Source organism: Canis lupus, chromosome 17 (genome assembly GCF_011100685.1).
Source record: "Canis lupus familiaris isolate Mischka breed German Shepherd chromosome 17, alternate assembly UU_Cfam_GSD_1.0, whole genome shotgun sequence".
Classification (NCBI taxonomy): Eukaryota; Metazoa; Chordata; class Mammalia; order Carnivora; family Canidae; genus Canis; species Canis lupus.
This window is the reverse complement of record NC_049238.1, coordinates 26691972-26717422: the sequence shown is the minus strand read 5'-3', so window position 1 is coordinate 26717422 and position 25451 is coordinate 26691972. Positions and strand designations below refer to the sequence as shown.

The 25451-nt window shown below is 38.4% G+C and overlaps 1 protein-coding gene across 7 annotated transcripts in view; it reads right to left on the bottom strand.

Moving 5' to 3' along the window:
* Window positions 1–25451, bottom strand: part of RASGRP3 (RAS guanyl releasing protein 3) — a 98750-nt gene that overhangs the window by 34793 nt on the left and 38506 nt on the right. For 6 of the 7 annotated variants that reach the window (XM_038561248.1, XM_038561250.1, XM_038561249.1 and 3 more), the window contains 2 exons: window positions 4448–4580; window positions 1026–1220 (listed from right to left, as the gene is read on the bottom strand). In XM_038561248.1, coding sequence (XP_038417176.1) covers window positions 1026–1095 — 70 coding nt within the window. In that variant the 5' untranslated portion in view covers window positions 1096–1220; window positions 4448–4580. The remainder of the gene's footprint in view (window positions 1–1025; window positions 1221–4447; window positions 4581–25451) is intronic. The other variant, XM_038561252.1, reaches the window with a different exon arrangement.

Sequence of the window (25451 nt, the reverse complement as noted above, 5' to 3'; positions counted from 1 at the left end):
GGATAGGAAGGTTTCACCCTCCCTCTGGTGTTGGATAGCCAGATTTAGCAATTAGCACTATAAGACACTTAATAATCTGAATTAAGGTAAACCACAAATAATTTTTAGTATATGTATATCCTATGCATTACTTAGGACATGCTTACATGAAAAATATACTTTATCTGAAATTTAAATTTAACTGATCCTCCTGTATTTTATCTGGCCACCCTACTCTGGTCTAACTCTTTCTATAAAAATCAATTTTAAAAAATTAAAAAAAAAACCCACATGACTTTGTGCAAAGAATAATCTGAAACACTGAAGTAGATATGTAAACAACGTTAAAAAAGCATATGGCTGGGCAGCCCCGGTGGCTCAGTGGTTTAGTGCCGCCTTTGGCCCGGGGTATGATCCTAGAGACCCAGGATTGAGTTCCATGTCAGGCTCCCTGCATGGAGCCTGCTTCTCTTTCTGCCTGTGTCCCTGCCTCTCTCTCTCTCTCTGTGTCTGTCATAAATAAATAAAATCTTAAAAAAAAAAAAAGCATATGGCTGTAAAGTCTGTAACCTAGTAGGAGATCTAAGACATATATGCAAATGTAGAATGGAGCAGATTGTGCTACTCACACTTGTCTGAGCCAAAAGATGGAGAGAGGATCACAGCACCCTAAGAAAGTCACAAAGGGCTGTGGAAGGAAGCAGTTAGCATTCCTGACAGGGGATTAGGAATGGTATTGTCAACATCTGAGACAATATCTGAGATGAGCCCTGAAGCAGAATTTCAGTGAAGGCACAGAGGTAGAAAGATGCAGGGAATGTTCCAGAAACATTAAGTAGACAGAGTGGCTGGCATTTTAGCTATGGGCAGTAGAGGGAAGAAGGAAATGCAGAGGGCAGTGTTATTAGGGAGATAGATTGAGGTAAATGAAAAAGGACTGAAATACCAAAGATGGAGACTGAATTCTGTTCCACAGCAACACTTGCATCTGAAAAAAGGGGAAGTGAGAGTATCAAGGTATATCAAAGGGAGAAAAAGGCTCATACCAAACATCTCAATGCAAGTGCTCAGCAGTTCATCTAACGTTGCTGCTTTTCCAAGTCCACTTGACCCCATGGTTATTTAGCCGTTGTCAAAAAACTAGACACATTTTCAACATCAGATAGACCATCTCCATAATCCTGTAACTTGGTAATGTTTGTGTTGGTACCAGTGTCTATTCTTAGTTATACTTCAAGATTCTAAAGAAACAAGAAAAGAAAGTTATCAGACCAGAGTGCAGACCACATTAGAGTATTACTTCCCTACCTAAAAAGATAAGGACTTCCAATGACTGTATCCTTTTACAAGGATCAGAGTGACAGAGATTATGTCAACCACGAGGGTGGCAAAATGCCTACAAAACTGTTCCTTGGTATGCAGGGTGCTCCAGGACCACAGAAATGTTCTGTTAGATACCATTCCATTTTGTAGCTGACATTTTTTTGATACAAGATCTTACACTTTCTTCATATTCTTAAGTGATAAGAGATACTTAAGAATATTACAAATGTTACATGGTTTAATATTATTACAAGTATATAGAAGGAGATAAATTTTAAAGTTCAAATATACTGATGAGCATCATCCACAATGATCATATATACATTCAACAATTGATTTAAAAAATCTTACTTGCCTATTTTTAATAGTAATAGTAACATTAGTAGAGTAGTAGTGGTAGTAGTAATAGTGAAAGTATTAACGATAAGCTATTGAACACTCACATTATATACCAGGTACCATACCAAATGCTTTATATATATTATCCAACTTGACCTTCATAATAATACCATTATGACCCACACAGTGATGCTTCATAGCAATGCTTCCTAACAATAGTAATTATTATTCCCAGTTTACAGATGAGATCATGAGATTTGCAGAGATTCTGCAACTGGTCTCAAACCAGACAATTTATTTAATAAGGCCTAGAATCAGGACTCTGTTGTAAAATAAAACTTTTAGTTTCCTGTTCCATCTTTCATTGCTCTCTCAAGTATGGATATCATAAACTGTTACAATTTGACCCCGTAATCTAGTAAAGAATATCACTCCTCCATACCGTATCAGAAGCTGGTCATAGCCAAATGATCTGTTGCATAGGTAGAAGAAAAATATGGATATAACAGAGGTCCCATTTTACAGCATCGTCATGGGAAGCATGGGATTAGAAATAACCTGTTAGAGTTCCTTACACTGGAAGTACTGCTGTTGGAAACACCATCATTTTATTTTACAGAATCCTTATGACAGCTTCCCTCTTAGAGAAGGTCAGAGATCATGATGTAAGACAGTTATCCACTTTGGTCAGTTTAATAGGCAAATGTGGCCACTGGGCATTAATCTCTTAAACTGTTTGAAGTCAGTGTCTATTTTACTTTCAAAATATATTTATTCAACTAGTAATCATTGACTACCCAACAAATGCCAGGCACTGAGCTAAGTACTGAGGCTGCCAAGATGAACAAATCATTGTCCCATCCTTGCCTTCAGTAGGCTCAAAGTCAACTTCAGAAGACAAACACATGAATGAATAGAAAAAGAAGCTAATGTGTTTGGTTGTGTTAGTTCAATCAGACCACCAAAGAGTGACATTTGAGTGGGTCTGTGCACTAGGCACATAAATCCAAAGAGAATTTTTTACCATGTATTATTTCTGTGTGAAAACCAGATTCTTATACTGGAGGTGCCATGCTCAAAGAATAAAAAATAGAATTATTTCCCATGTGCTGTAAAAATAACAGAAACACTGGATCAGTGCTCTCCCACTTCTGCTGCTCAAATGATTTGTCAAAGGGAAATATTAAAGATGTCTGGAACCAACTCTTTTTATATCTCTTGACCAAGTTACCTTATCGGTGAGACCTTTCCTGACCACCCTATGTAGAACAACAAGACCTTTCTCCCCAAACTCACCTCCTATTTGGCATGTCTTTCCTCACCTCCTGAATTCTTTTTCTTCCTAACGATTAACCCCACATGACATATTATATATTTTACCTGTTTATTTGTTTTGAAATCTCTCTAGCACTATAAGCATAAGCTCTATGAATAAAGGGATTTTTGTGTTTTGCTCTCTTTTGATGTGCTCAACTCCAAAAATTTTTGTCCCTCACAGAGAAGATAACAAGAAAAGCATTTGATGAATTAATGAATAAGTGGATGGATGAATAAACGAATAAAATAAAAAACTTGTTAAAGCCTTGTCTTTGAATATGTATATATTTGTATGAATGTGTACTACACCTTTGTTAGTTTTAGTAATTTAAATCAGCTTTTAGTAAACATCCTGGGACAGAAGTTCCTGCCAGCTTTCTAGACTTAATAGTATCTGTCTGTATTCATAACAAGAACTTTTTATCTCTTCCAGAACATTCTGGGGGCAACCCTTTTCTTATTTCCCTAATGTAAATTCTGTCAATCCCATTAAAGTCAAGATTGGACAAGTGACAAGTTTGATTACCCCTCTCATATATGTAGACATTTTTTATCTTGTTAACTTTTACTGAATAATAAAAATAAATTTAGATCCAAACAGCCTAGATTAACTAATAATCTAGTTAACTAGATTAACTAAATAATAAATAATAAATTTAGATCCAAACAGCCTAGATTAACTAAACTAGATTCTCAGATCAAAAGAAAAATTATTCAGTGGATCTACTTGAGGAATCCGGGGTTTCCCGATTCCTCTCTATAAGGAATACCTTATGGAGGGGTTTCCTGATACCTTTCCCTAAGGGGTTAGAAATAACCTTGTACCAAAGACCTGTCACCATGTTTGGAGTTATATTTATGATCTGCAATGAAGCCAGCACCTGGGAGCCAGGGGGGCTGGACTATCCAGTTACAATCTCTTTCTGAAATCAATAGTTATATCTATGTCCCTGCTTAGCATTCTGTCACCTGAATGTGTACCTGAGATTTCATTTTTATATGTGTGGATATTACTATGTCTACAACTGCTTCTCCAAAAGTAAAGCTTTTCTATTATAGAAGCAATATAGGGGCAGCCTGGGTGGCTCAGCGGTTTAGCGCCACCTTCGGCCCAGGGTATGATCTTGGGGACCCGGGATTGAGTCCCACATCGGGCTCCCTGCATGGAGCCTGCTTCTCCCTCTGTCTCTGCCTCTCTCTCTCTCTCCCTCTCTCTGTGTCTCAAATAAATAAATAAATGAATGAATGAATAAATAAATAAATAAATAAATAAATAAATAAATAAATAAATATTTTTAAAAAGCAGCAATATATATTCATCCTTCAATATAGGACAGTAAGGAAAAGGGAAGGAAAAATGTTATCCATAATCTCATCATCCAAAGATAACACTCATTAGTATCATAGCAATTTTCTTTTGTTTTTTTCTAGGCATATTTGTCTTGTCAAGTTTCTTACATAATCTACAGTAGTTTAAAGAAATACTTACTCACTGGTTTCATACTGAAAGATATCCAGGTCTGAACGAATTTTAAGGGCAGTTATCATCATTGGAAAATGCACTGGGGATGCAGTCTGCAGGACCAGCTTATCCACCTTGAATAATAAGTACTTTGGAGAACCTGATAGCAGAACATAAAGAAATCCCCAGGCAGAGTTAATTAATAAAAGCCCAAAAGAATCTGCATTGTTATAGTATTCCCAAAACCCTATAGGTAGTTTTGAAATTTTGTCTAAATTTCATCTACAAAGTCAATTAAAAAAAAAAAGAAAATTATTCAAAATAGTTATTTGATGACTTTTTTAAAAATAAAGTAATTTAAAAAATCAGCCTATAAAAGCCCTGCAAATGTGGCAAAATCAAATTTATATCCATTGTGTAAACTACTATTTTGATCCAAATATACTTCTATCATTGGAGTACTCCTTAAGAATTTCCAAACACTGACTTTGGAATGTTAGTAAATCTCTAAAACAGTTTGTTGTGGTGATCATCAAACTAACTCTAAATCACTCCTGACTGTCACAACCTGAATGTCAATGTTATTTTAGTCCAGGTTGTTTAGTCTCCAAATGATTTGAGACTTGCTTTATAGTGTTGATAGGTACTCTTTGGCTGCAATGCAAATTACTGCTCTCCAGCATCCACATTTTCTCACAAGTTTGAAAAGGACATAATAAGCCAAAAATTTCCCCAGGGTTTGAATTACTTCTAAGAGAGAAGTTCTCACTTCAAAAGGGCAATAGAGTTCTGTTGGGTGTGATTTCCAAAGGCCATGATGTATTCATGCAGCAAAAAGGCTTTCATTAACATGAAAGCCTCTATCTTCAAAAAATCCTCATGAAATTTCCTAGGACAATAAGAACTATGCTCCCAATTTTAGAAATAGTAAAAAGGAGCCAATTCTACACAGCTGTCCATTAACAGACATAAATTAGCACCCAAGCCTCTTGACTCATAATCTTGGACTGGATTTCAACATTAGATAAGCAAATGGGGAAAGTTTTACTTACCTCTGAGTAAAATGCCATTAATGCTGCTTACTTTACTAAACTGTTGAAGGAGTTACAGAGGTAAAATCTACCCACTGCAGGTCCCATAGAACACTGGTTGCCCACACTACCTCTTCCCTTCCAATATATTTTTAAAGATTTTATTTATTTATTCATGAAAGACAGAGGTAGGAGAGGCAGTTTCCCTGTGGAGCAGGAGCCCAAAGCATGACTCGATCCCAGGACCCTGGGATCATGACCTGAGCTGAAGGCAGACACTTAGCCACCCAGGCACCCAATCCTTCCAAAATGTAAGGGTTTCTAAAATGAGGCCTTAGGTGAAATAAAGGACCAATATGATTGAAGTGACAGGAAGAGAGGTGTTACATTAGAGAAGGAAAAAGGAAATCAGAGAAAAAATATTGTGACACTAGAGCTGCCAGGGGTAGGGCAGGTGGCCTCATCAGCAATGGAATTCCATTCCCAAAAGTTCTCCAGCCAAAGTAAAGTAATGACTGTCAGAGATGTTGTAGGCTTAATTCCCAGATGGTGTCTAGGAAGCATGCCAGAATGACAGCAAAGTTTGCTCCTGGTTCCAGGATTGTAGGATTTATAAGGTGAAATATTATATCTAGTAAGTATTCAACAAATAGTTTTGAAATGATGTTGGCCATATTAGAACTTCCAAAGATAGTCTCGTCTATAGCATTATCTCCATTGCAATAAAAAAAAAAAAATAACAAAAGCCTTTAAAGACTCTTCCCTCCCGATGGCAGATATTGTCTTTATTTATAAATGACCATAAATATGTCTTTGCTTTTATATGACCTTTGTATGGAGGTAAGGGGATTTCTCTAAATGCCTAAATCCTTAGTGAGAATGAATGCTAATTATTACAAACCTTTAAGCCTTAAGGATTAACAACTAATGTGTCATAGCATTTGTTGTTCTGGCCACATTCAAGCTTAATCTACTTTTCTCACCACAGACATAAGATTTGAAAGATGCTGTGATTATATTCTCTGAGACTCCATTGGAAAAACCAAGGCTATTAAGCTCAGTACGAGAAATGATAACAAAACCCTAAAAACTAATGAATTTATTTGACAGATACTGAGGATCTGTTAGACACCAGATACTAAACAAGATACTAGAGTGGCTGGTAGAAGAGATTGGGTACAAACAGAGAAAAGGATAAATTGGTGAGCAAGAAAGACATAATTCTTATACTCTAGTAAAGAATTAAACAAGTCATTACAATAAAGAATCCCAGGAAGGGGAGGAACTCTAATTTTATTCCAGGAGCCAAAGGAGTTTTAGCTAGGCAAAGAGTGGATGGGAAGATGGCAATTATGAAAAGCTGAAAGACATTTAGAATGACTCAAGTATTGAATGTGGCAAGACATGAGACTAAAAAAATCCATAGGCGTAGCTCATGATCAGTATTGTAAGCTATATGAAGGAGTGTGGGCTTTATCTGAAAGGCAGTGGGAAACCATTGTTTTAAAGGGGAGTAAGAATGTGGCATGATCCTATGTAGGTTTTTTTAAAGATCCCTTCAGCTGCAGTATGGAAAAGAGATGTACCCTGATGCAGAAACCAGTTAGTAGTCGATTATAACAATCTAGGCAAGAGACAGATTGTTATCTAAACCAGCGTGTGGCAGTAGAGATGATAAGGAAGGCTGGCTACAGAATATAATTTGAAAATAGATGCAACAAGATTTGCTGATCCTATGGCTTTGGAGAATGAACAGAAAGGTTTCTGCTAATAACTTCCAAGTTTCTAGCTAGACATTTGGTTGGGTTATAGAGCCAATCCCTTGAGATTGAGAAACTGAGGGGAAGAGGAAGGAGAAGGAAGTTCATGGTAGACAATGATGAGTCCAGTTTTAGATGGGTTAAGTTAGAGATGTCTGAGACATCCAAAGGGAAATGTTGACTTAGCTTCTGGATACCTATTAAATTTCTGAATTGACCCTTGAGCATATTTAAGTGCTAAGAATCAGTGGAAAGGAAAATTTAAGGAACAGGACAAAAAGAATTTAATCTATATAACAAAGTCCCTGAGAGGATAGAAGTGATGGCCCCATGCCTAGGTGGAGGGATTTACCTTGGATATGGTAACAGGTCACCTTTTTCAATTCAACAGCAGGAAAAAGGGGGAAAATGAGTAGAGGTATAGATAGATTTGTCCTTTTGATAGCAGGAAGTCAAGGAAGTTTCTAATGATTCATTAACTCTAAAAAGGAGATAAGGTCATCTGCTGGAAGATCCAAGGTTTATCAAGAGGAAAAAATATGCAACAGATGTAAAGCACAGAAGAAAGAAACCAGAATTACTGGGCTATTTTCCATTATTTCCATTGCAAGGGCTGATGTTTCTCTTTTGGAGTTTGTTTTGAGAGAAGTTTAGTGTTCCCTGTTCCCTGGGTGACATCACTCACTTGTGCCACGTTTCTGAAATTATTGAACTTTTCTGGAACAACTTATATGGCAAGTTTCTTCTTTATGGAACAGGCAATTCTGAGTTAATGCTATTATATAGTCCAGTCACATGTGGTTTCCATAATTCAGAGCTAAAGCATGGCTGCCATTTGCTAGGCAGTTCCCTCACAAGAGCATGCATCCCTCCCATTTCACCTAGCTTTGCTTCAAATGGTGCAGAAGACAGACCCTACTGGAAGTGAAATAATAAAGAAATCATTTGTCTCATTTGTCTTGATCCAGGATATTGCATTCAGGTATCTACAGCCTCAGCCACCATTGCCATGTCCTCTACAATCCCTGCTGGGATTCCTGTATCTCTGCTCCCTCACATACATTTATGAATAATGGAGCAATATCCCCAAATTGTTATTTAACAATGACATATGGAGTAGCTGCAGAAAATACTTTCTCAACTCTGAAAGTAATTTTTTTCATTCTTGTCTTGGATGGATTTATTTAACGTGATAATGAAGTTTTCCTGGGTTTTAAACTTTTGTTGTTGTTTGTTTTTCTCCTACAATGAGCTTTTCCTAAATCAATAGGGCATTAGTAATCAACATTGTTGTGGATTTAAGAAAACAAAGTAATATTAGCTCTCTCAAATACTACTTGCTGGTGGCATGTAATGTGATACACATAATGTTGGGAATATTATATTTAAATCTTGTAATATCCTGAGATCGAAATATTATTCTATTTCATAGATGATGAAATTGAGGCATATGGAGATTAAGTTATTTGTCCATATTATGTTACTAGTTTAGTGGCAAAGCCAGGTCTGTCTAAACCTGAAAATTTATATTTTATTTATATTTTTTCTACTACCCACACAAGTGTTAACTGTTCTTAAGACTTGCCTATTAGATCAATTTCTGGGCATTGTCTAGAACAAATGTGGACTATGCCCTCTGCTTAGATTCTAAGTATTCTATCACTGGCCCTATTGTCTGAAGATGAATAACCATCATTATTACAGCAAGCGTGGCATTTCAGGGACTCACTGGTACCAAATACTGAATGGAAGTCAAATAAGCAGCTCAAAGCTCATTCCAAAGGCCCCCTTGTTGTTTGGGTTAACAATTAAGTAACAAGGTTAAGCTGCATTATATTTATTTTCTTGGTTACTGATATTTATTATCGGCAACCAAGCAAACATATTTATAGCTATCTGACATGAGTTGAATGAGAAATGAGAATCTTAAAGAAACTATAGTAATAAATATGAAATTCCAAAGTCCAACCAAAGAGATATTTTCCTAGCATTTGGCTGAAGCCAAACACAGAAGAGAACCAATATATGCACATATTGGACATTTGCAATCAGATGGTTTCCAGATGGACACATTCAACTCCATGGAAAGGTTATGACCTCCTATGGCAACTCTAGTGTTCCGATTGTAAATAATATCCCAAAATAAGATTCAGAACTAGAAAACATTTAGCTTAGAAGTTACCATTTTAAGCTTTGGGAAAACAGTTTTTATGAAGATCGGATGTTTTCTTCAGCATTATATTTCTAAAAATTTTGTCTGTGGCACTAATGCTGGAGAAGGACCTGGTTCCAAATCCCCTGAAATGAAGTCACGTCCCCTTATCCTTTGATTGTTCATTTACTCAAGAGTGAACTAGATGATGATGATGCTGGTGGAGGAGAAGGAGGAAGAAGTCATCATTTTGAATGCTGTCAGTACCAACATGGTGCTGGAGTGCTTTACCCATTGCACTCTGGGAGGCCAGTATTCTCCCCAGAAATCTAGCAATAAATAAAACTCAGTTAAACCTTGTTAATTAATCCTTACAAAAAATTCAAGGAGACCATGTGGGATGAGCTCTGAGCTCAGCTTATTGACTTCTGTTCAGTACTCGGTACCAGCACTAACATGGTGATGCCTATGTGCCCACCAGGAGCAAGAAGACATTTTCAGCAACTGGCATGAGTGAATAAAACTCTTAGAGATCCACCCACTGGAGCCAAAGGACAATCTTAGGGGTTAGAATCTACATAAAGGGGATCTAAGAGAATGAAGATAAACAAAAGAATGTGAACAGAAAGCACAGCCTGCAGTATCATCTCTCTCTCTAACCTACCATCATTCTGTGCTGGGGTGGAAGCTGCCCATCTCTGAAAATCTTGGAAAGCATTTTAAAACCTGAGTTCTAAGTTCTTTCATAGGAATACAGCAAGAAGCACCAGACTTCAAAAGTATCACCATGCTCACAGAAAGACATTTGTTTGGTTGAACCAAAAAAAAGGGCCAATGATTATTAAATGTCTTTTAAACACTAGGTGCTATCATATGGCCTGGAGATGTAAAGAACCACTTAAAGGGCCTATATCCCCTTGTAGGATACAGATTATAAACCAATAATTATAAAACAATGAGTCTAGTAAGTCCAGTGTCACTGAAACATGCTCTGAGTGTTTATGAGAGCACAAAAGTGGGATCAAATTTAACCAAAAAGATATGGAAAGGCTTCCTGAAAGAGGAGACATCTGAGAATATTTATGGGTCACAGAACTAGAATAGGAAATACCAAACTCAGTGGTATCAGACAGCAAAACAGCCAGAAATATCTGAGCTTGATTCTGGAATTGGGCAGATTGATATCATCAATTTGTTATCAAGAAACTTTTACCCTCACAGAAAAAAAAGAACACATATGAGACAATACTTAGAATAAGAGCTGATGACAATAAAATGATTGGGATGCACTGAGTTCTGAACTGACATTGGATTTTTAAAAAAGCATAAGTAAATGGATGCACTGTGAAAAGCACTGGGATTATATAATGCTGCTTTATTAGTAGTATTAAATTTATTATCCAATTTTACTATTAACGGTGATGACTTTTTTTTTAAGATTTTACTTATTTATTCATGATAGACATAGAGAGAGAGAGAGAGGCAGAGACACAGGCAGAGGGAGAAGCAGGCTCCATGCAGGGAGCCTGACACGGGACTTGATTCCGGGACTCTAGGATCGCGCCCTGGACCAAAGGCAGGTGCCAAACCGCTGAGCCACCCAGGGATCCCCAACAGTGATGACCTTTAAAAGTTAAATTTCTTGCACTATTCTAATGCTACCTTTGGATACATATACAGACCCATTCAAGGATGTAATATTAATTTCTCCTTTTTAAGTAAAGCTGTGCTATCATCCAAATGAAAACTTTTGCTCCTATTTAGAAACCAGTATGTTCAGAGTATTCTTTGGTGGGATGGTAAAGTCTCAGTTTGCAAATACTTCTGAATCGAGGATTTGGGGCTAGACCTTTATTTTTTAAAAAGATTTTATTAATTTATTTGAGAGAGTGAGAGAGAGAGAGAGAGAACCATAAGCAGTGGGAAGAGGGAAAAGAAGGCTCCCTGCTGAGCTGGGAGCCTGATGTGGGAGCTCAATGTGGGACTCAATCCCAGGACCCCAGGATCATGACCTGAGCCAAAGGCAGACATCAAAGGCTTATTCAACTAAGCCACTCAGGCGCCCCCGGAGCTAGATCTTTTACTGAAACCAATTAAAAATAAAATATAGGAACCAAAAAAAGTGTTTTTAAAATTATTTCTGTATTCTCAATTAAATGTATACAGCCCAAAGGCCATAATTAGAAGACTCCAGTTAATGACTTTGTCATCTTTTCTGATTTCAGGTGTTTTTCCTACAGCAAATGTTTTTTCCTTTCTCTAAAAGGAAAACACATCTCAAGAGGTAGTGGTATCTTTTTTCTTCTCATTTACAGCATTAACTAATTTCACCTTATTCCTGAAAAGAAATCCCTGTACATACCAACATGAGAGAAAATATTAGTGACTAATATATGTCAGCAAAAGAGAAAATATTAGTGACTAATATATAAGTTAAGTGTCTTAGGTCCCACCTAACTTCTCTAATGCTTGCTTTCATCATCCCTAACACAGAGAAACAATATTACTCTGTCTTCCTCATTAGAGCAAAAAAAGTCCACTTAAAAAAGGTTTTAAGAGCCTAAAACACAATGAAAAAAAAGGAAGTCCTAAAATTATGAAATGTTCCCAACTATATTTGTAAAGTGGTTATTTAGAATTTAGAAGATATTTCCCCGCTAGAACAATATTATAAATGGATTAATAGCATATTACAGACAGAGGATGAGGAAGTCAGTGGGCATCCATCACAATGCTGAAAAGAACTTTGGAATTCTCACAGAATTTAGAGGTTGACAGTACTAGTTTGTTAATATGCCAAATTACCCTTTGGAGATTGTGTAACAGCTAGAAACATGAATCAGATGGATATTTTTTTTCTTATTAGAGGATCTAGAGAGACACAGGAAGAAGAAAAACAGAGGGAGAGGAAGATTCCTTCTAAAAAGTAACTATTAAAGAGTTGGAGGAGACAAAGGACTGGAAATATGGCTTTGTTGATACAATTATAAAAAGGGAGAATGATTGGAGTGAAATTGTTAGCAGTTCAAGTAACCATGAGGTGTCTTTTCTGGCCAAACCTAGAAACAAACAAAAGACACCAGCTCCCTACTGGCCACCTTCCCTATCTCTCTCATCCTTTTACAACCATGTAGAATTTGCCGGATTGGTTGCATCTTCTCTTTAGTCCACCCAAATCAAACTCTGTCCAGTCCTCCCCTTTCTTCCCACCCCCACACTTCACTGAAACTACTCTGGTGAAGACACCACGTATATGCTAAGGCTCAGCAGCCTTGTGTTACCTCTTGACCACCCTCCCCCTGAAATTCTTCCCTCGGATGGTTTTCCTCCTGTGCCCTGGTCACACCTCCATCACACACAGACTTCTCCTATGGCTGGGGGTCTAAAGGTATTCGTGCCTGGACTTTTCTTGTCACCTCAGACTCTCCGTGATAAACTCATCCACAGCCACAGCTTCCACTACCACCTCCATGTCAGTGACTCCAAATCAAACTGAGGCCAGCTACATGCTGTACTCTATTGGAGCAGGAGTGGGGGCTGCAGACAGGCAGACCTGGGGTAGTGTCTCAGCTCTGTCACTTAATAGTGGGTACCTTTGAGAAAGTTTCACTTGTAGGTAGGCTTTCATGCCTTACCATCATACATTGCTACTAGAGATATGAAATGGTGCAGCCACTTGGGAAAACAATTTGGAAGTTTTTCAAAAACTTAAACGTAGAGTTACCATAACACTTCAGCAAATTCACTCCTAGGTAGATAGATACCTAAAAAAATTGAAAAGTTACGTCCACATAAGTTCAGTAGTACTATTCATACAGCCCCAAAGTTGAAACAACCCAAATGTCCATGAACTGATAAGCAGATGGACAAAATGGTATATGTGTATAATGGAATTTGATTCAGCCATAAAAAAGAATATAGTACTGGTACATGCTGCAGGATGGGTACACCTTGAAAACATAATGCTAAGTTAAAAAGGCCAGACCAAAAAAAAAAAAAAAAAAAAAAAAAGGCCACATATTGTATAATTCCATTTAAATGAAATGCTCAGAATAGCCAAAGACTCTACTCATGACTCTATACTCATAGAGACAGAAAGTAAATTAGTGGCTTCTAGGGGCTGAGGGAAGGGAGGCATAAGGAGTGACTACGAGTTCAGGGTTTCTTTTGGGAGTGATGAAAATGTTCTGAAGATTGATAGTGGCAGCTGGTGAACAACCGAGTGAAACGACTAAAATATCGCAAAGCTGTACACTCGAAAAGGACAGATTTTAATAGCATACAAATTATATTTCCACTACAATTGTTTATTTAAAAAATGTCCCCTTCACCCTCCTAAACTGCTGTACCTATATAGCCTTCCTTGATGCATGGTTCAGTCTGCCTCCCAGTATTCCATGCCAGAAATTTGGGACTCATCCTAGACCTCCCAGCATTTTCTTTAACCATCCTTCTATGCCCAAGTCTGAGCATCTACCTTCCAAATACTTCTCCCATGTGTCCACCCCTCTTTCTCTCCACTGCCACTCCTAAGTATTATGAGATGGAGCCTTTGGGAGATAATGAGGTTATGAAGTGGTTTGTTGCTTAAGTCACCCAGTCTATGGTATTTTTGTTGCAGCAGCCCCTAATGACCAGGACATCATGCTTTGTGCATACTGTTTCTTTTTTAGAATGTTTCCTTTCCCCTCAATATGTCTGTTTGGCAATCACATGCTTACTTCTTAAATGCTTACTTGAATTCTTTTCCCCCCTCCCAGCTCCTCCAGGCAGACTTGGCACTCAATGTCCTGACTTGTGTTAGGCTTTGTATGATTTATGTTGCCAATGGCTCTGTCTCCCCAGCAGTTTCTTAAGAATCAGACTGTGGGGCAGCCCGGGTGGCTCAGTGGCTTAGCGCTGCCTTCAGCCCAGGATGTGATCCTGGAGACCCGGGATCAAGTCCCATGTCGGGCTCCCTGTGTGGAGCCTGCTTCTCCCTCTGCCTGTATCTCTGCCTGCCTCTCTCTCTCTCTCTCTCTGTCTCTCATGCATAAATAAATAAAATCTTAAAAAAAAAAAAGAATCAGACTGTGTCTTTTGTCTTTCAAGCTCTCAACCCAGAAGTGTGTCTGATATCTGTATATGGCTATCTTGCTCTGCCATCTTATTCTTCCAACATCATCTGCAGACTTCAAAATTGTTTCTTTTCTACTTTTTTCCTCTCATCTTATTTTTGTCTTGAATATTTTCCTTTTATTGAATGAATTTACTCATCTTATATTAACATGCCCCTGATGGAATTTCAAGACATGCTTCCAGATTTTTATTACAGATTTATGTTACAGAGAATAAAATTACACTGAATATTTCTTCCAGTCATTTTATCATTTATTTAATAAACACTTATTTCTGTGCCAGGCGCTGTGATTAACACCATGGCAGAGGTACAAGATTATATCAGCCACAGATTGTGATCTCAGAGGCCTTAGAATCTAAAGAGAGGGGCACAAAATAAACAGAAATGATGATACAAGGCATTAGGAAAGAGTCACGAGAGAAGTAAAAATTTCTGACTAATAGAGTTGAGCTGGGCTTTAAAGCATGAGTGGGGTTGCTCTGAGTGGAGAAAAGAAGAAACCACATGCAAAGAAAATGACACTGAAAAAGGCAGAGAACTATGGAGAAGCAGGAATGCTAACAGAGTGGGGAGCTCTTACAACTGCAATTAAAGTATCTATGTGTTCATTCTTTCAGTCAACAAACATCAAGTGGGAGGAAAGGAACTACCACTCTATGCATTGGAACCAAAAGCCACTGTGAAGGCCCAGGCAATATAATCCAAATGCAGCAGCCCTTTCCTATGGGTTTGGGCAGGCTTCACACATTTAGTCATGTCATGAGTTCTGGGTACAGCTTAACTGATGGATAAGAGTCTGGACTCTAGAGCCAGACCAAATTTGACTCTTGTGCTTTCCAGTATGTGGTCTTGGGCAAGTTATGTAATCTTCCTATGTCTCTGTACCTTTACCTATATAGTTGGATAGTAAAAGGATCTATGTTGTAGGGTTGTTACGAGAATTAAATGAGTTAATATAAGCTAAGTGCTTATTAACTGGAACATAGTATATTCTTAGTAAGTGTTAGCTACTATTCTTTTCTTCCTAATAAATGAGTAAAAAGTACCCTCTACCTTTTGGAATAAAATGATTCCTATTTATAACATTTCTCTCAAAGTTATAAGCCCCATATATTTTATCTACATATACTCATTTTGTAAAAGAAAGAAGAGACAGAAACAAAGAAACCAGGGGGAAAGGCAGCATAGGCCAGAAATTTGAGTTATGAAGGGAGAACTAGTTTAAATCCCATTTTTTTAGTATTATTTATTTATTTATTCACGAGGGACAAGGGGGGAGAGAGAGAGAGAGAGAGAGAGGCAGAGACATAGGCAGAGGGAGAAGCAGGCTCCCTCTGGGGAGCCCGATGTGAGACTTGATCCCAAGACCGTGGGATCACAACCTGAACCAAAGGCAAACACGCAGCCAATGAGCTACCCAGGTGCCTCTTAATCCCATTTCTACTAACTGTGCCTCATGCCTATATTTCCCTAAATAAAGATGCCATGATCAGCTCCTTACTATGTAGTATTCACTATTTTGGGAGGACAAAGTAACTGCCTTTAGACATACAGCCCAACCTATTCATATTCACTTATTTATACTTAGGTTAATATTTGTAAATATTAACTTATTTTTAAAGAAATGTCTATCAAACATATAAATACTTAAGGGGATACAAAGACACATACATGGCCCCAAAGAAGTTAAAGAGCAGGAGATTTTAGTAGATTCATATAGAAATCCCAGTAATATTTCAGGTGTATCAAAGAGTCTTGAATAGGATTCAAGTCTTGACATTCCAATCATTCTTCTCCAGCATGGGAATAAATGCGTATCAGATTATTAATATCCATTAAAAGCAATTCTTTAAAGTAGAAATCACACAAAAACATTTCCACCTAAAGTTCTGCTGATGGATCCACTAGTCACAATAAGGATGTTGAAGAATTGAAATAGTAAGCGAAACCGAGCTGGGCACTAAAATTAGAATGAGAACCTCATCAGCTTCTGTGGTAATTTGTGGGGATTTCACAAGTTCCCATGTTCACACAGTTTTAAACCCTCACCAATCTTTATCTCACCACAATATCTCATTTTTAGTGACTTTTTTCAATACCTCTAATTTCTAGTCCAGGAGCCAGGGCATGTATTTATTTATTTAGCTATATTAGCACTAAAGGATTTACCAAGCATTGAGGTAAAAAGATACTTCCTCACTACTAAAAACAATGCCAATTATTTGTTGCATTCTTTAAAAAAAAAAAAAAAAGATTTATTCATGGGAAACAGAGAGAGAGAGAGGCAGAGACATAAGCAGAGGGAGAGGCAGGTTCCATGCAGGGAGCCTGGTGTGAGACTCAATCCTGGGACTCCAGGATCACACCCTGAGCCGAAGGCAAACGCTCAACTGCTGAGTCACCCAGGTGTCCCTATTCATTGCATTCTTAAAACAGAAAAATACAAATGAAAATGTTTAAACCTCTCATTAATTTATTACTATGCAGTAATACTTGGTTTGAGAGATAAAGGGGGGAAAAGCTATCATAAAACCATCAATGACTGCAGGGAAAAATACTGGACTATCTCAATAGGTGTTTATAATGAAAATGAAGGAAAACTCAAGACCCAAAATGTGTTTCCTTCAGGTATCTAAAGCAATGTGAATAGAGCCCAAGTTTTATAAAAGTGTTTTTGGTTCTTAGGCATACTAGTTTTTTTCCCCCAAAAAAATTTAATTTTGTTTTTTTGTTTGTTTGTTTTTGTTTTGTTTTGTTTTTGTTTTTTTGTTTTTTTAGTTTTGTTTTGGATAAGGGAGTCTTGACTTCAATAATGCACTGTCTACAAGGTGCCAAAACTATTTTCTTAAAACTAAAAAATTGTTCATGTCATTTAGATATCTCCAAATCTCCACATTTTTGTTGTAAAATGGAGCGATCTGAATCATCCCAGTGAGTTTTTTATTGAGAACTGTGTTAACAGCAAGATGACTGAATAGATGTCATATGCTTGACATCAGCAACATCTTGCATAGGTATTCTTGTGGGTCTTAATACAAAATTCATACTTTCATACATATTTTTTGCTATTGTTGTTGTTGTTGTTGTTAGGCTCACACAGGATTGGCTCTCACAAAGTTTCAAAAATTCTGCATCATTTGCAACATGTACAAATCCAGACTTTCACTTTTTCACAAATCCAGTTTTCCAGATTCTTATGGTAAAATCAGATCTGCCTCATGAAGCAACATCCAGCTGAAGCTGAGTTGCAACTGCCTTCTAGTTCCTCAAAGTTCCCGCTGCTCTCTATTGTTTCTCCAGCTGAGGTCAAGGGTCATTGCCATTTATCATCCTACTATATGCCTTTTCTTTTTAGTAGATTTAGAAGGACAGTGAAATATCACTTGTCCCAAAAAGAGAATTTTTCTTACCCCGAATCTACCTCACTCATTATATTCCTCGTCCTGGAGACATTTGCATTTGTGAGCCCCTACCCCAGACACATCACACTGTCTATTGACATCACAGATGCTAAGTGAAAGCTAAAGAGGACTCTTCACCGGGCAGATCTTCAAATGTTACTATTTGTGGATTAAGCAAAGAAGAATCACAGCTACTATGCCTTCTGGCATATTTTCATTCACAAAGTAGGTTCAAATTGCAAGACAAACTATACCTCATGCCCAAGAAAGAATGTTTGAGGATTTCTATAGCATTTGTCAAGCTTGCTTTGGATAATAAATTATTATTTATTTCCATTTATAACATGTTTAAAATGTCTACATTATCTCCAAGTTTTGCAATTCCCTCAGATTTCTGTGCTTTCCTTTTGCAGAAAAGTTCTCATAACAAAATAGATGTCCACTAATGGTTCCCAAGGAGCATGTGACTTGGTACGAACTCCCTCTCAACACTTTACTTTGTAGATTCTGGAAATATTAAGGGAATATAGAATGTATACTGGGAAATTTATATAAAAAACATGTACCATTCCTGCTTAGAGGCAAATACATCTTTAGATTCCTCACATTATAGTGAGTATCTAGTTTCATTCTCTTCCACTTCCTCTCTACATTACTTTGGATCTGTTTACTACAGCTAGTAACAGCTGATCCTCCAGGTCAGATTTGAGTAACACACAGGTACTCATCACTGTGAGCTTTTCAGGCTAGCTTCCTGTGGATAATTCCCAGCACTTAGATCATGAGTCACTCAGGTAACTAGTGACTATACAAGTTGAGCTGGTATTCTTCCTTTGTTGTTGTTTATTGCTCTAAAAGGAGAAACCAGAAACCAGAGAAGGGTTATTTACTGGACAGTGCAGCTGCAAGGACTGGTCTCCAAACACCTGACTTTCATCAGCTTGCTCATTCAAGTCTTCTGACAATACTTTGTTTTGTCTACTCAGAGAAACTCTGTAGTTCAATAGAGAAAGAGATTGTGGTACAGGAGGCACAGAGAACATTTGTACTTTTCAAGGGGACCCTTTTTTGGCCAGGTAAACTACCTCACTTTATAAAGGATGAGCCCCAGAACCAAAAGGATAACAATTCGTCCAAGTTTAAACAGTGAATTTAGGCAAGAAAGGGAAATACACCATCACAGTGAGTGTCCAGAGAATCCAGCCTCACAGTGAGGTCTCTGGACATAAAAAGTGCATGTATCAGAAAGCTGATTTTGAACTTAGACTTGGAGAAATAGAGCTGCTATATGCTATCTGTCACAGAATTTCTGCTCATCAGTCTAATTTTAAGGAAGTTTGGCTCTTTGACTTTGCAAATATGATTCCTATCCTATCATCTCCCTTTGTCAAAGTATTTTTTGTATTCAGGGGTCTAAAATGGTAATGGAGGTTTGAGTAAGAGGGTTAAATCCCTGGTTGGTGGGTACTGAGCATCTGAAGCAGTTCTGGGTAATTTTGAGCTGGGCAAGGATGTGTTTGTTGGGAACAGTGAGCTTGAGAAGGTAGAACCTTGGAACTTAAAATGGTCCTGGCACCAATGACTGGTCTCTGGCTCTGACGCTTCCACACTAAACCCTGTCTTGTCATTTACTTCTGTCACATGAACCCCACATATTTTGTTGGTTAACTTTGGCCACTCAAACTTTGGCTTCTCATTTTAAGTCTTCCAGAAAAGACTTGCACATGCTCCCTTCCCCCAGTGTAAACTCACTCCTATGGCATCACTAGGCTTTGAGAATCTGCCTTTGCTCTCCCAGGTGTGAGACCAAAATGGTCTATAAATTACAGTTCCTATTGTCCTCACCTTCAACTTCTACCCACGCCAGTAGTGACAGCCTTTTCAAGAGGGATAAAGCTATATTTTTAAGGAGCAAAACACTTCCCACGTTCTCAGCTATTTGTCTCTCGAGTAGGTAGCTCTAATCTTAGTTGGAGAGAGACCTCTCTACTTTGCAAAGTGAGATTATTGTGTTCTGGAAGATACCTGCCTCTTACTAAATTCTTGGAAGAAATTCAAGGAGGCCCTGGGTTCAGAGGGACAACCTTGCCAGTGAAATGAAGGGGGTCTACAAAAGAGGTCCACATCCAGCTTGAGAACACATCATCCTACTGCATGACCTTCATACTTTGATCTGTCAGTGTAGACTCATGAAGCCTGGGGCAGAAAGAGAGAGCCAGGCATGGTGTTGCCAGCTGGGCCTGTCCCTGTTCTCCCAGGCTTCCATATACTCTCTCCCCCAAGGTGGTTCTTCCACATGTAGGAAAGTTGTTCAGTTGGGAGTGCCCCTTTCCCATACCCACGACTTCAAAGCACAACTACTTTAGGGGGCACAGCAGTTTCTAGTCTGCTCTGGCTGCTATAATAAGATATCACTGACTGGGTAGCATAAACAACAGAAATTTTTTAGAGTTGTAGAAGCTAGGAAGCTCAAGATCAAGGTGCTGGCCAATTTTGTTCCTGGTGAGACTCTTCCTGACTTGCACTCTTCTTGCTGTGTCCTCACATGGTGGAGAGATAAAGAGTGAACAAGTACTCTTTTGTCTTTTCCTCTTCTTTTTTTTTATGATAGTCATACAGAGAGAGAGAGAGAGGCAGAGACACAGGCAGAGACACAGGCAGAGGGAGAAGCAGGCTCCATGCATCGGGAGCCCGACGTGGGATTTGATCCCGGGTCTCCAGGATCGCGCCCTGGGCCAAAGGCAGGCGCCAAATCGCTGCGCCACCCAGGGATCCCTGTCTTTTCCTCTTCTTAAATGGTTCCCAGCCCTATTGGATTAGAGTCTTACCTTTATGACCTCATATAACCTTAATTACTTCTGTATAGACCCTACTTCTAAATTCAGTTACATCGAGAGTTAGAGCTATGACTTATGAATTTGAGGAGGGACACAATTTAGCCCCACAGCATGACTCTTAACCAAAATCAGATTTGTAAGATCCCCAGCCCCCAATACCATATGTGGAATTGTGTTTGTGCCCACAATCTTCTTTCTGGGGGGAGGGCCCATAGCCTTCCTCATGGTCTCAAAGGGGTCTGTGATCAATAAAAGTTTAGAAACCACTATTTAAACCCACAAAGACTTATTGCCTCAGAGGATTTCAGAAGAAGACAAAAGAAAGTCAATATTCCTTGAGGTTCTACCATCTGATGTCATTTTTTAATGTCTTAGAATAGATGGACTTGCCCAATGCAAAGGACAGAAAAAACACATCATTCCCTGATTCCTACCAACAGCTGTTTAGAGTTACAAAAATCTGAGATACTGAAATGTTTACCCCCTCAAGAGTCCATGTACAACCTTAGATTGAATATCCCATTTAAGAACAACTTAAGTACAATGTAAGATTTCTCTCTCTCTCTCTCTCTCTCTTCAGAGATATCTATGATGCTGTCAAGGTCTAGAGAGACTACCCTCCTCCTCCTAGGAAAGTTGCTTTCTTCACCACTTCGTTCAGCACCTTGGCCAGACACCCTCAGGTGAGGCAGGGTGGACACTGTGTTGTGTGGTACACCGGCTTCTATGTCAGTTCCCACAGGGCAGAACAGCCAAGAGGAGGGCTCTAAGGGCACATAGACAATGATAGAAGACCAGCCACTTCATAAAAAACACTGTCAAATGGTGTCCTTTCAAATAGGGCTTATAACAAGCCCAATGACATTTTGTTGACCCATAAACCACAAGAGTTCAGACATTAGTGCAGTGCAGTTCTCAGACTAAGGAAATTGATAATACATGTAATCTCTGCATGATCTCAAATGGAGCTTTGTGCCTCTCTAATGTCTTTCTTCAAAAGACATTATAGGGCCATGATCTAACTTCACTCTACAAAACAATTCTGAAAAAGAGAGTTAATAGTATTATTTTTAAGCTATAAATAAACAGGAATATAAAAAAATTAAGAGAATTTTCATTTAGCTACTCAACCAATTCATCAACCAACAAGCATTTATCAAAGATTAACTTTTTTCTTTTTTTGGGGGGGGGGAGAAGAGCAGAGAGAGAGGAAGAAAAAGGATCTTAAGCAGACTCTACACCCTACCATAGAGCCCAATGTGGGGCTCAGTCTCACAATTCTGAGATCATGACCTGAGCTGAAATCAAGAGTCAGATGCTTAACCAAAAAAGCCACCCAGGCACCCCTTTTCTCTTTTCTGAATGATGTTTAACTACTATCTTTTAATCTACTTAAGAGTATGATTCAAATAGCAAAATGATCTGATTCTTATCTCATCAGGAGAAAAAAAAAACTATCTCTTTAAGGCTTACAATCCAAATAGTCCTTTATTGGCTAAACAACTACTGACTGAACACAATACCTCTACCTTCCAGACAGTATGCCAAGGCCTGGGTACCCAGCAGTGAACAAAAAAGGCCAGAACCCTGCCTTGGACTGTACAATTAGTGAGGAAAACCAACATCAGACAAGTAGACAAGCTAATATACAATTACAAGTTGTTATAAGAGCAATGAATGAAAACCTTCACAGGATGTTAAGATAGAGAATGACAAGAGAGATTATTTTAGGTGAGTAGCAAGGAAAGAACTCTTTGAAGTGTTAAAATATGGAGATTAATTTAGTGAAAGATGTGAGAGAATGAAAGGTCTGAAAAACTGTCGGGAATACAATTCTATTTACTAAGTTGGAGAAGGCTGACAGGACAGAAGGAGAGGTACAATGGAAGAAATCTAGAGCTGTACTTAAGATGTGCTAAGTTTGAGTTGCCTGCAAATTTCCGGTACAGGTCTCAAGAGGCAGTTATTTATCCAAACGTGGAAATATCTGAGATAGAATTTAATAGCAGCTAAAGCTACAAAAATGATACAGATCGCTTGGAAAGAAAGCCTAAAGAGAAAGGACAAGAGAGCCCACTCTTATGCCTTGGGCATTCCAACATCTAGAGGGCAGAGAAAGGAGGCAAAGCAGCAGAGTATTGTGAGGAGTTGTCAGAGAGGCAGAAGAAAAATGTCAAGCATAAGGCCAAGACAAGAACATGCTCATGGAAGCTGAAACTGTGTGTTGAATGCTACTGAGAGGTCAAACAAGAGAAGGATGGGAAGCTATCTGCTTTTTAAATTTTTTCTACAAGGAGGTCAATGGCAACCTTATAAGAGCAGCTTTAGTGGAGCTGTGGACTGAAGCCAAGTTGGTGTGAACTAAAGAATAAATGGGAGATAAAGAAACAGAGACAGCAAGTTTAATGACTTTGTCTAGAACTGAAGAGAAATTGGCAGAGGATGTGGGGATCAGGGGATATTTTTATAAGATGAGAGATACTGAAACATCCCTTTATTCTGATGGGGATGATCTTGTAGGGAGGAAGAAGTTAAAGAAGGAGCAGGAAGGGGTAATAGAGGGGATGAGCACCTCTTGTAGCATGAATGAAGAAAGGAGAACATGGTTGCAAACACAGAGCATGTATAATTAGCAAGGGGAAGATTAAGGAGAACAGAAGTCAGAGATATAATCATCAGGTTGGCAGCAGGAGTTTATCTAATCCACCTGCTTCCGATACTCTCAGTTCTTCTTCCTGAGATTTTGAAGAGGAAAGAAGCAAGCAAATTAATGAGCTTCCCACATCCTAAAGGAAGAAGTTCTAGAATGAACTGTCCTAGGACTTAGGATCTAATGATCCCTTCCCTTGCTCGGTATGGCGCGAATTCCCTTAAATATGTTCAAAGTAATTAAATATCTGTATTCTTGCCTCTGCCAACATTTGGTGCTCTCAGATACCAAATAATGCGGTCAACTTGTGCTGTAAAACACTCAGCTCTGCTTTCTGTGGACTTTATTCTGAAAGACTTGTCACTTTACATCTCGTTTTGGCCTGATGCCCATACAGTAGTGTTTCAGTAAGGGTATTGGCTCTTCAGTAGCAGCCATGAGGCGAAATGCACATGTAAATCAGCTAGTGTTTCTAAGGCACACTAGTGTAAGATTTGTGACTGACACATATTGATCAGGATTTCTCAACCTCAGTAGTGTAGATACTTGAGCTGGATAATTTTTCCTTGTGGGGGTCCATCCCATGTACTGCAGGATGTTTAGCAGCATCCTTGGCCTCTATCCACTAGGTGCTGGTAGTTCGCCATCTCCAACCCCAGAAGGAACAGCCAAAACTGTCACCAGACATTGCCAAATGTCCCCAGAGGGTAAAATTGCCCCTGGGTGAAAACCATTGAAATAGACTGATGTCCTAACATCAAAATGGAAACTGAAAAAGTCCATCAAACACCTAAATTTCTTTCTAGTATTAGAATGTCTGCTTTTTCATGTAAGCAAATGCCTGGCTATCTGACTGAATTTTTCAAATGAATCCTAGATATCTTCATCAGCAATAAGCATTTGAACAAATGCATCATCTAGACATCCTCTCAACTTGATTTTTTAATTCTTGAGCCAGTTTGTGGGTTTTAACATGGCAGAATTTTATTTCACTTACAACACTTCAAAGCTTTCTAAGTCTAAGCTTGTTCATCACTCCCCTAACTGACATACTTTGGCCTTTGTTTTATTCCTGTGCTAATCATTTTCTGTTTTAGTTTATTTTTTCTGTTTATCACAACCTGCATTTATTTATTATTTTTAAAATATTTTTATTAAGACTTATTTTATTTTAAAGACTTTATTTATTCATGCGAGACACACACACACACAGAGAGAGAGAGAGAGAGAGAGAGAGAGCGCAAGCAGAAGCAGGCTCCATGCAGGGAGCCCGATGTGGGACTCAATCCTGGGACTCCAGGATCACGCCCTGGGCCAAAGGCAGGCTCTAACCCGCTGAGCCATCCAGGGATCCCTCACAAGCTGCATTTAATCTTTCTGGAGAATGTCAGAGGATGTATGAACACAGGCATTTTTTTTCTTCATTTGTGGATAAAAAGTTCTCTTTTGTGAAAATAGTTTACCTTCTTTCCTCTTGCCCACATACTGGCTCCTCTTGACTAACCTCAGGATGACTTTGTATGGAATACATTGCCTGTACTACAGTTTTTACTTATAAACCATCCACTCTGTCACACTATTCTACAGAGTAGTTACAGGAGGGGACTGAAGCTCAGTGTGAAACTACTGGAGGAGATCTGTTCTCATACCTGCTCAATCACTTACTGGCAGAGAGCTTATGCTTTCTGGGTGCCAGTTTCTTCACATTCAAATTCAATTAACATTTACTAAGAAGCATTAGTTTTGCCAAGTCAATACTTGACATTGCCTCAGAGGCTGTTTTGCAGTAAGGTTATGGTTGCTCCATATGATAACTTTTGAGGATCAGGAAGTTCTCAAACGCTTCTCATTTTCATAAATAACCTAGCAGGAATCAGCCATGAATTGTGTTAATCCTTCTTGAATCACAGCCTTTCCTTATGGCAAAATAAATGTGTAAGTTTAATCTCTCTCTTGTAAAATACAAATTTTGCATAAACAAATATTGAACCCCCCAGTTACTAATATGTATGATGAAGTCTTTATAAATGAAGTGTAATGCTGTCTGCAACTTATTTTGGGAAAAAAAATGGATGAACCAG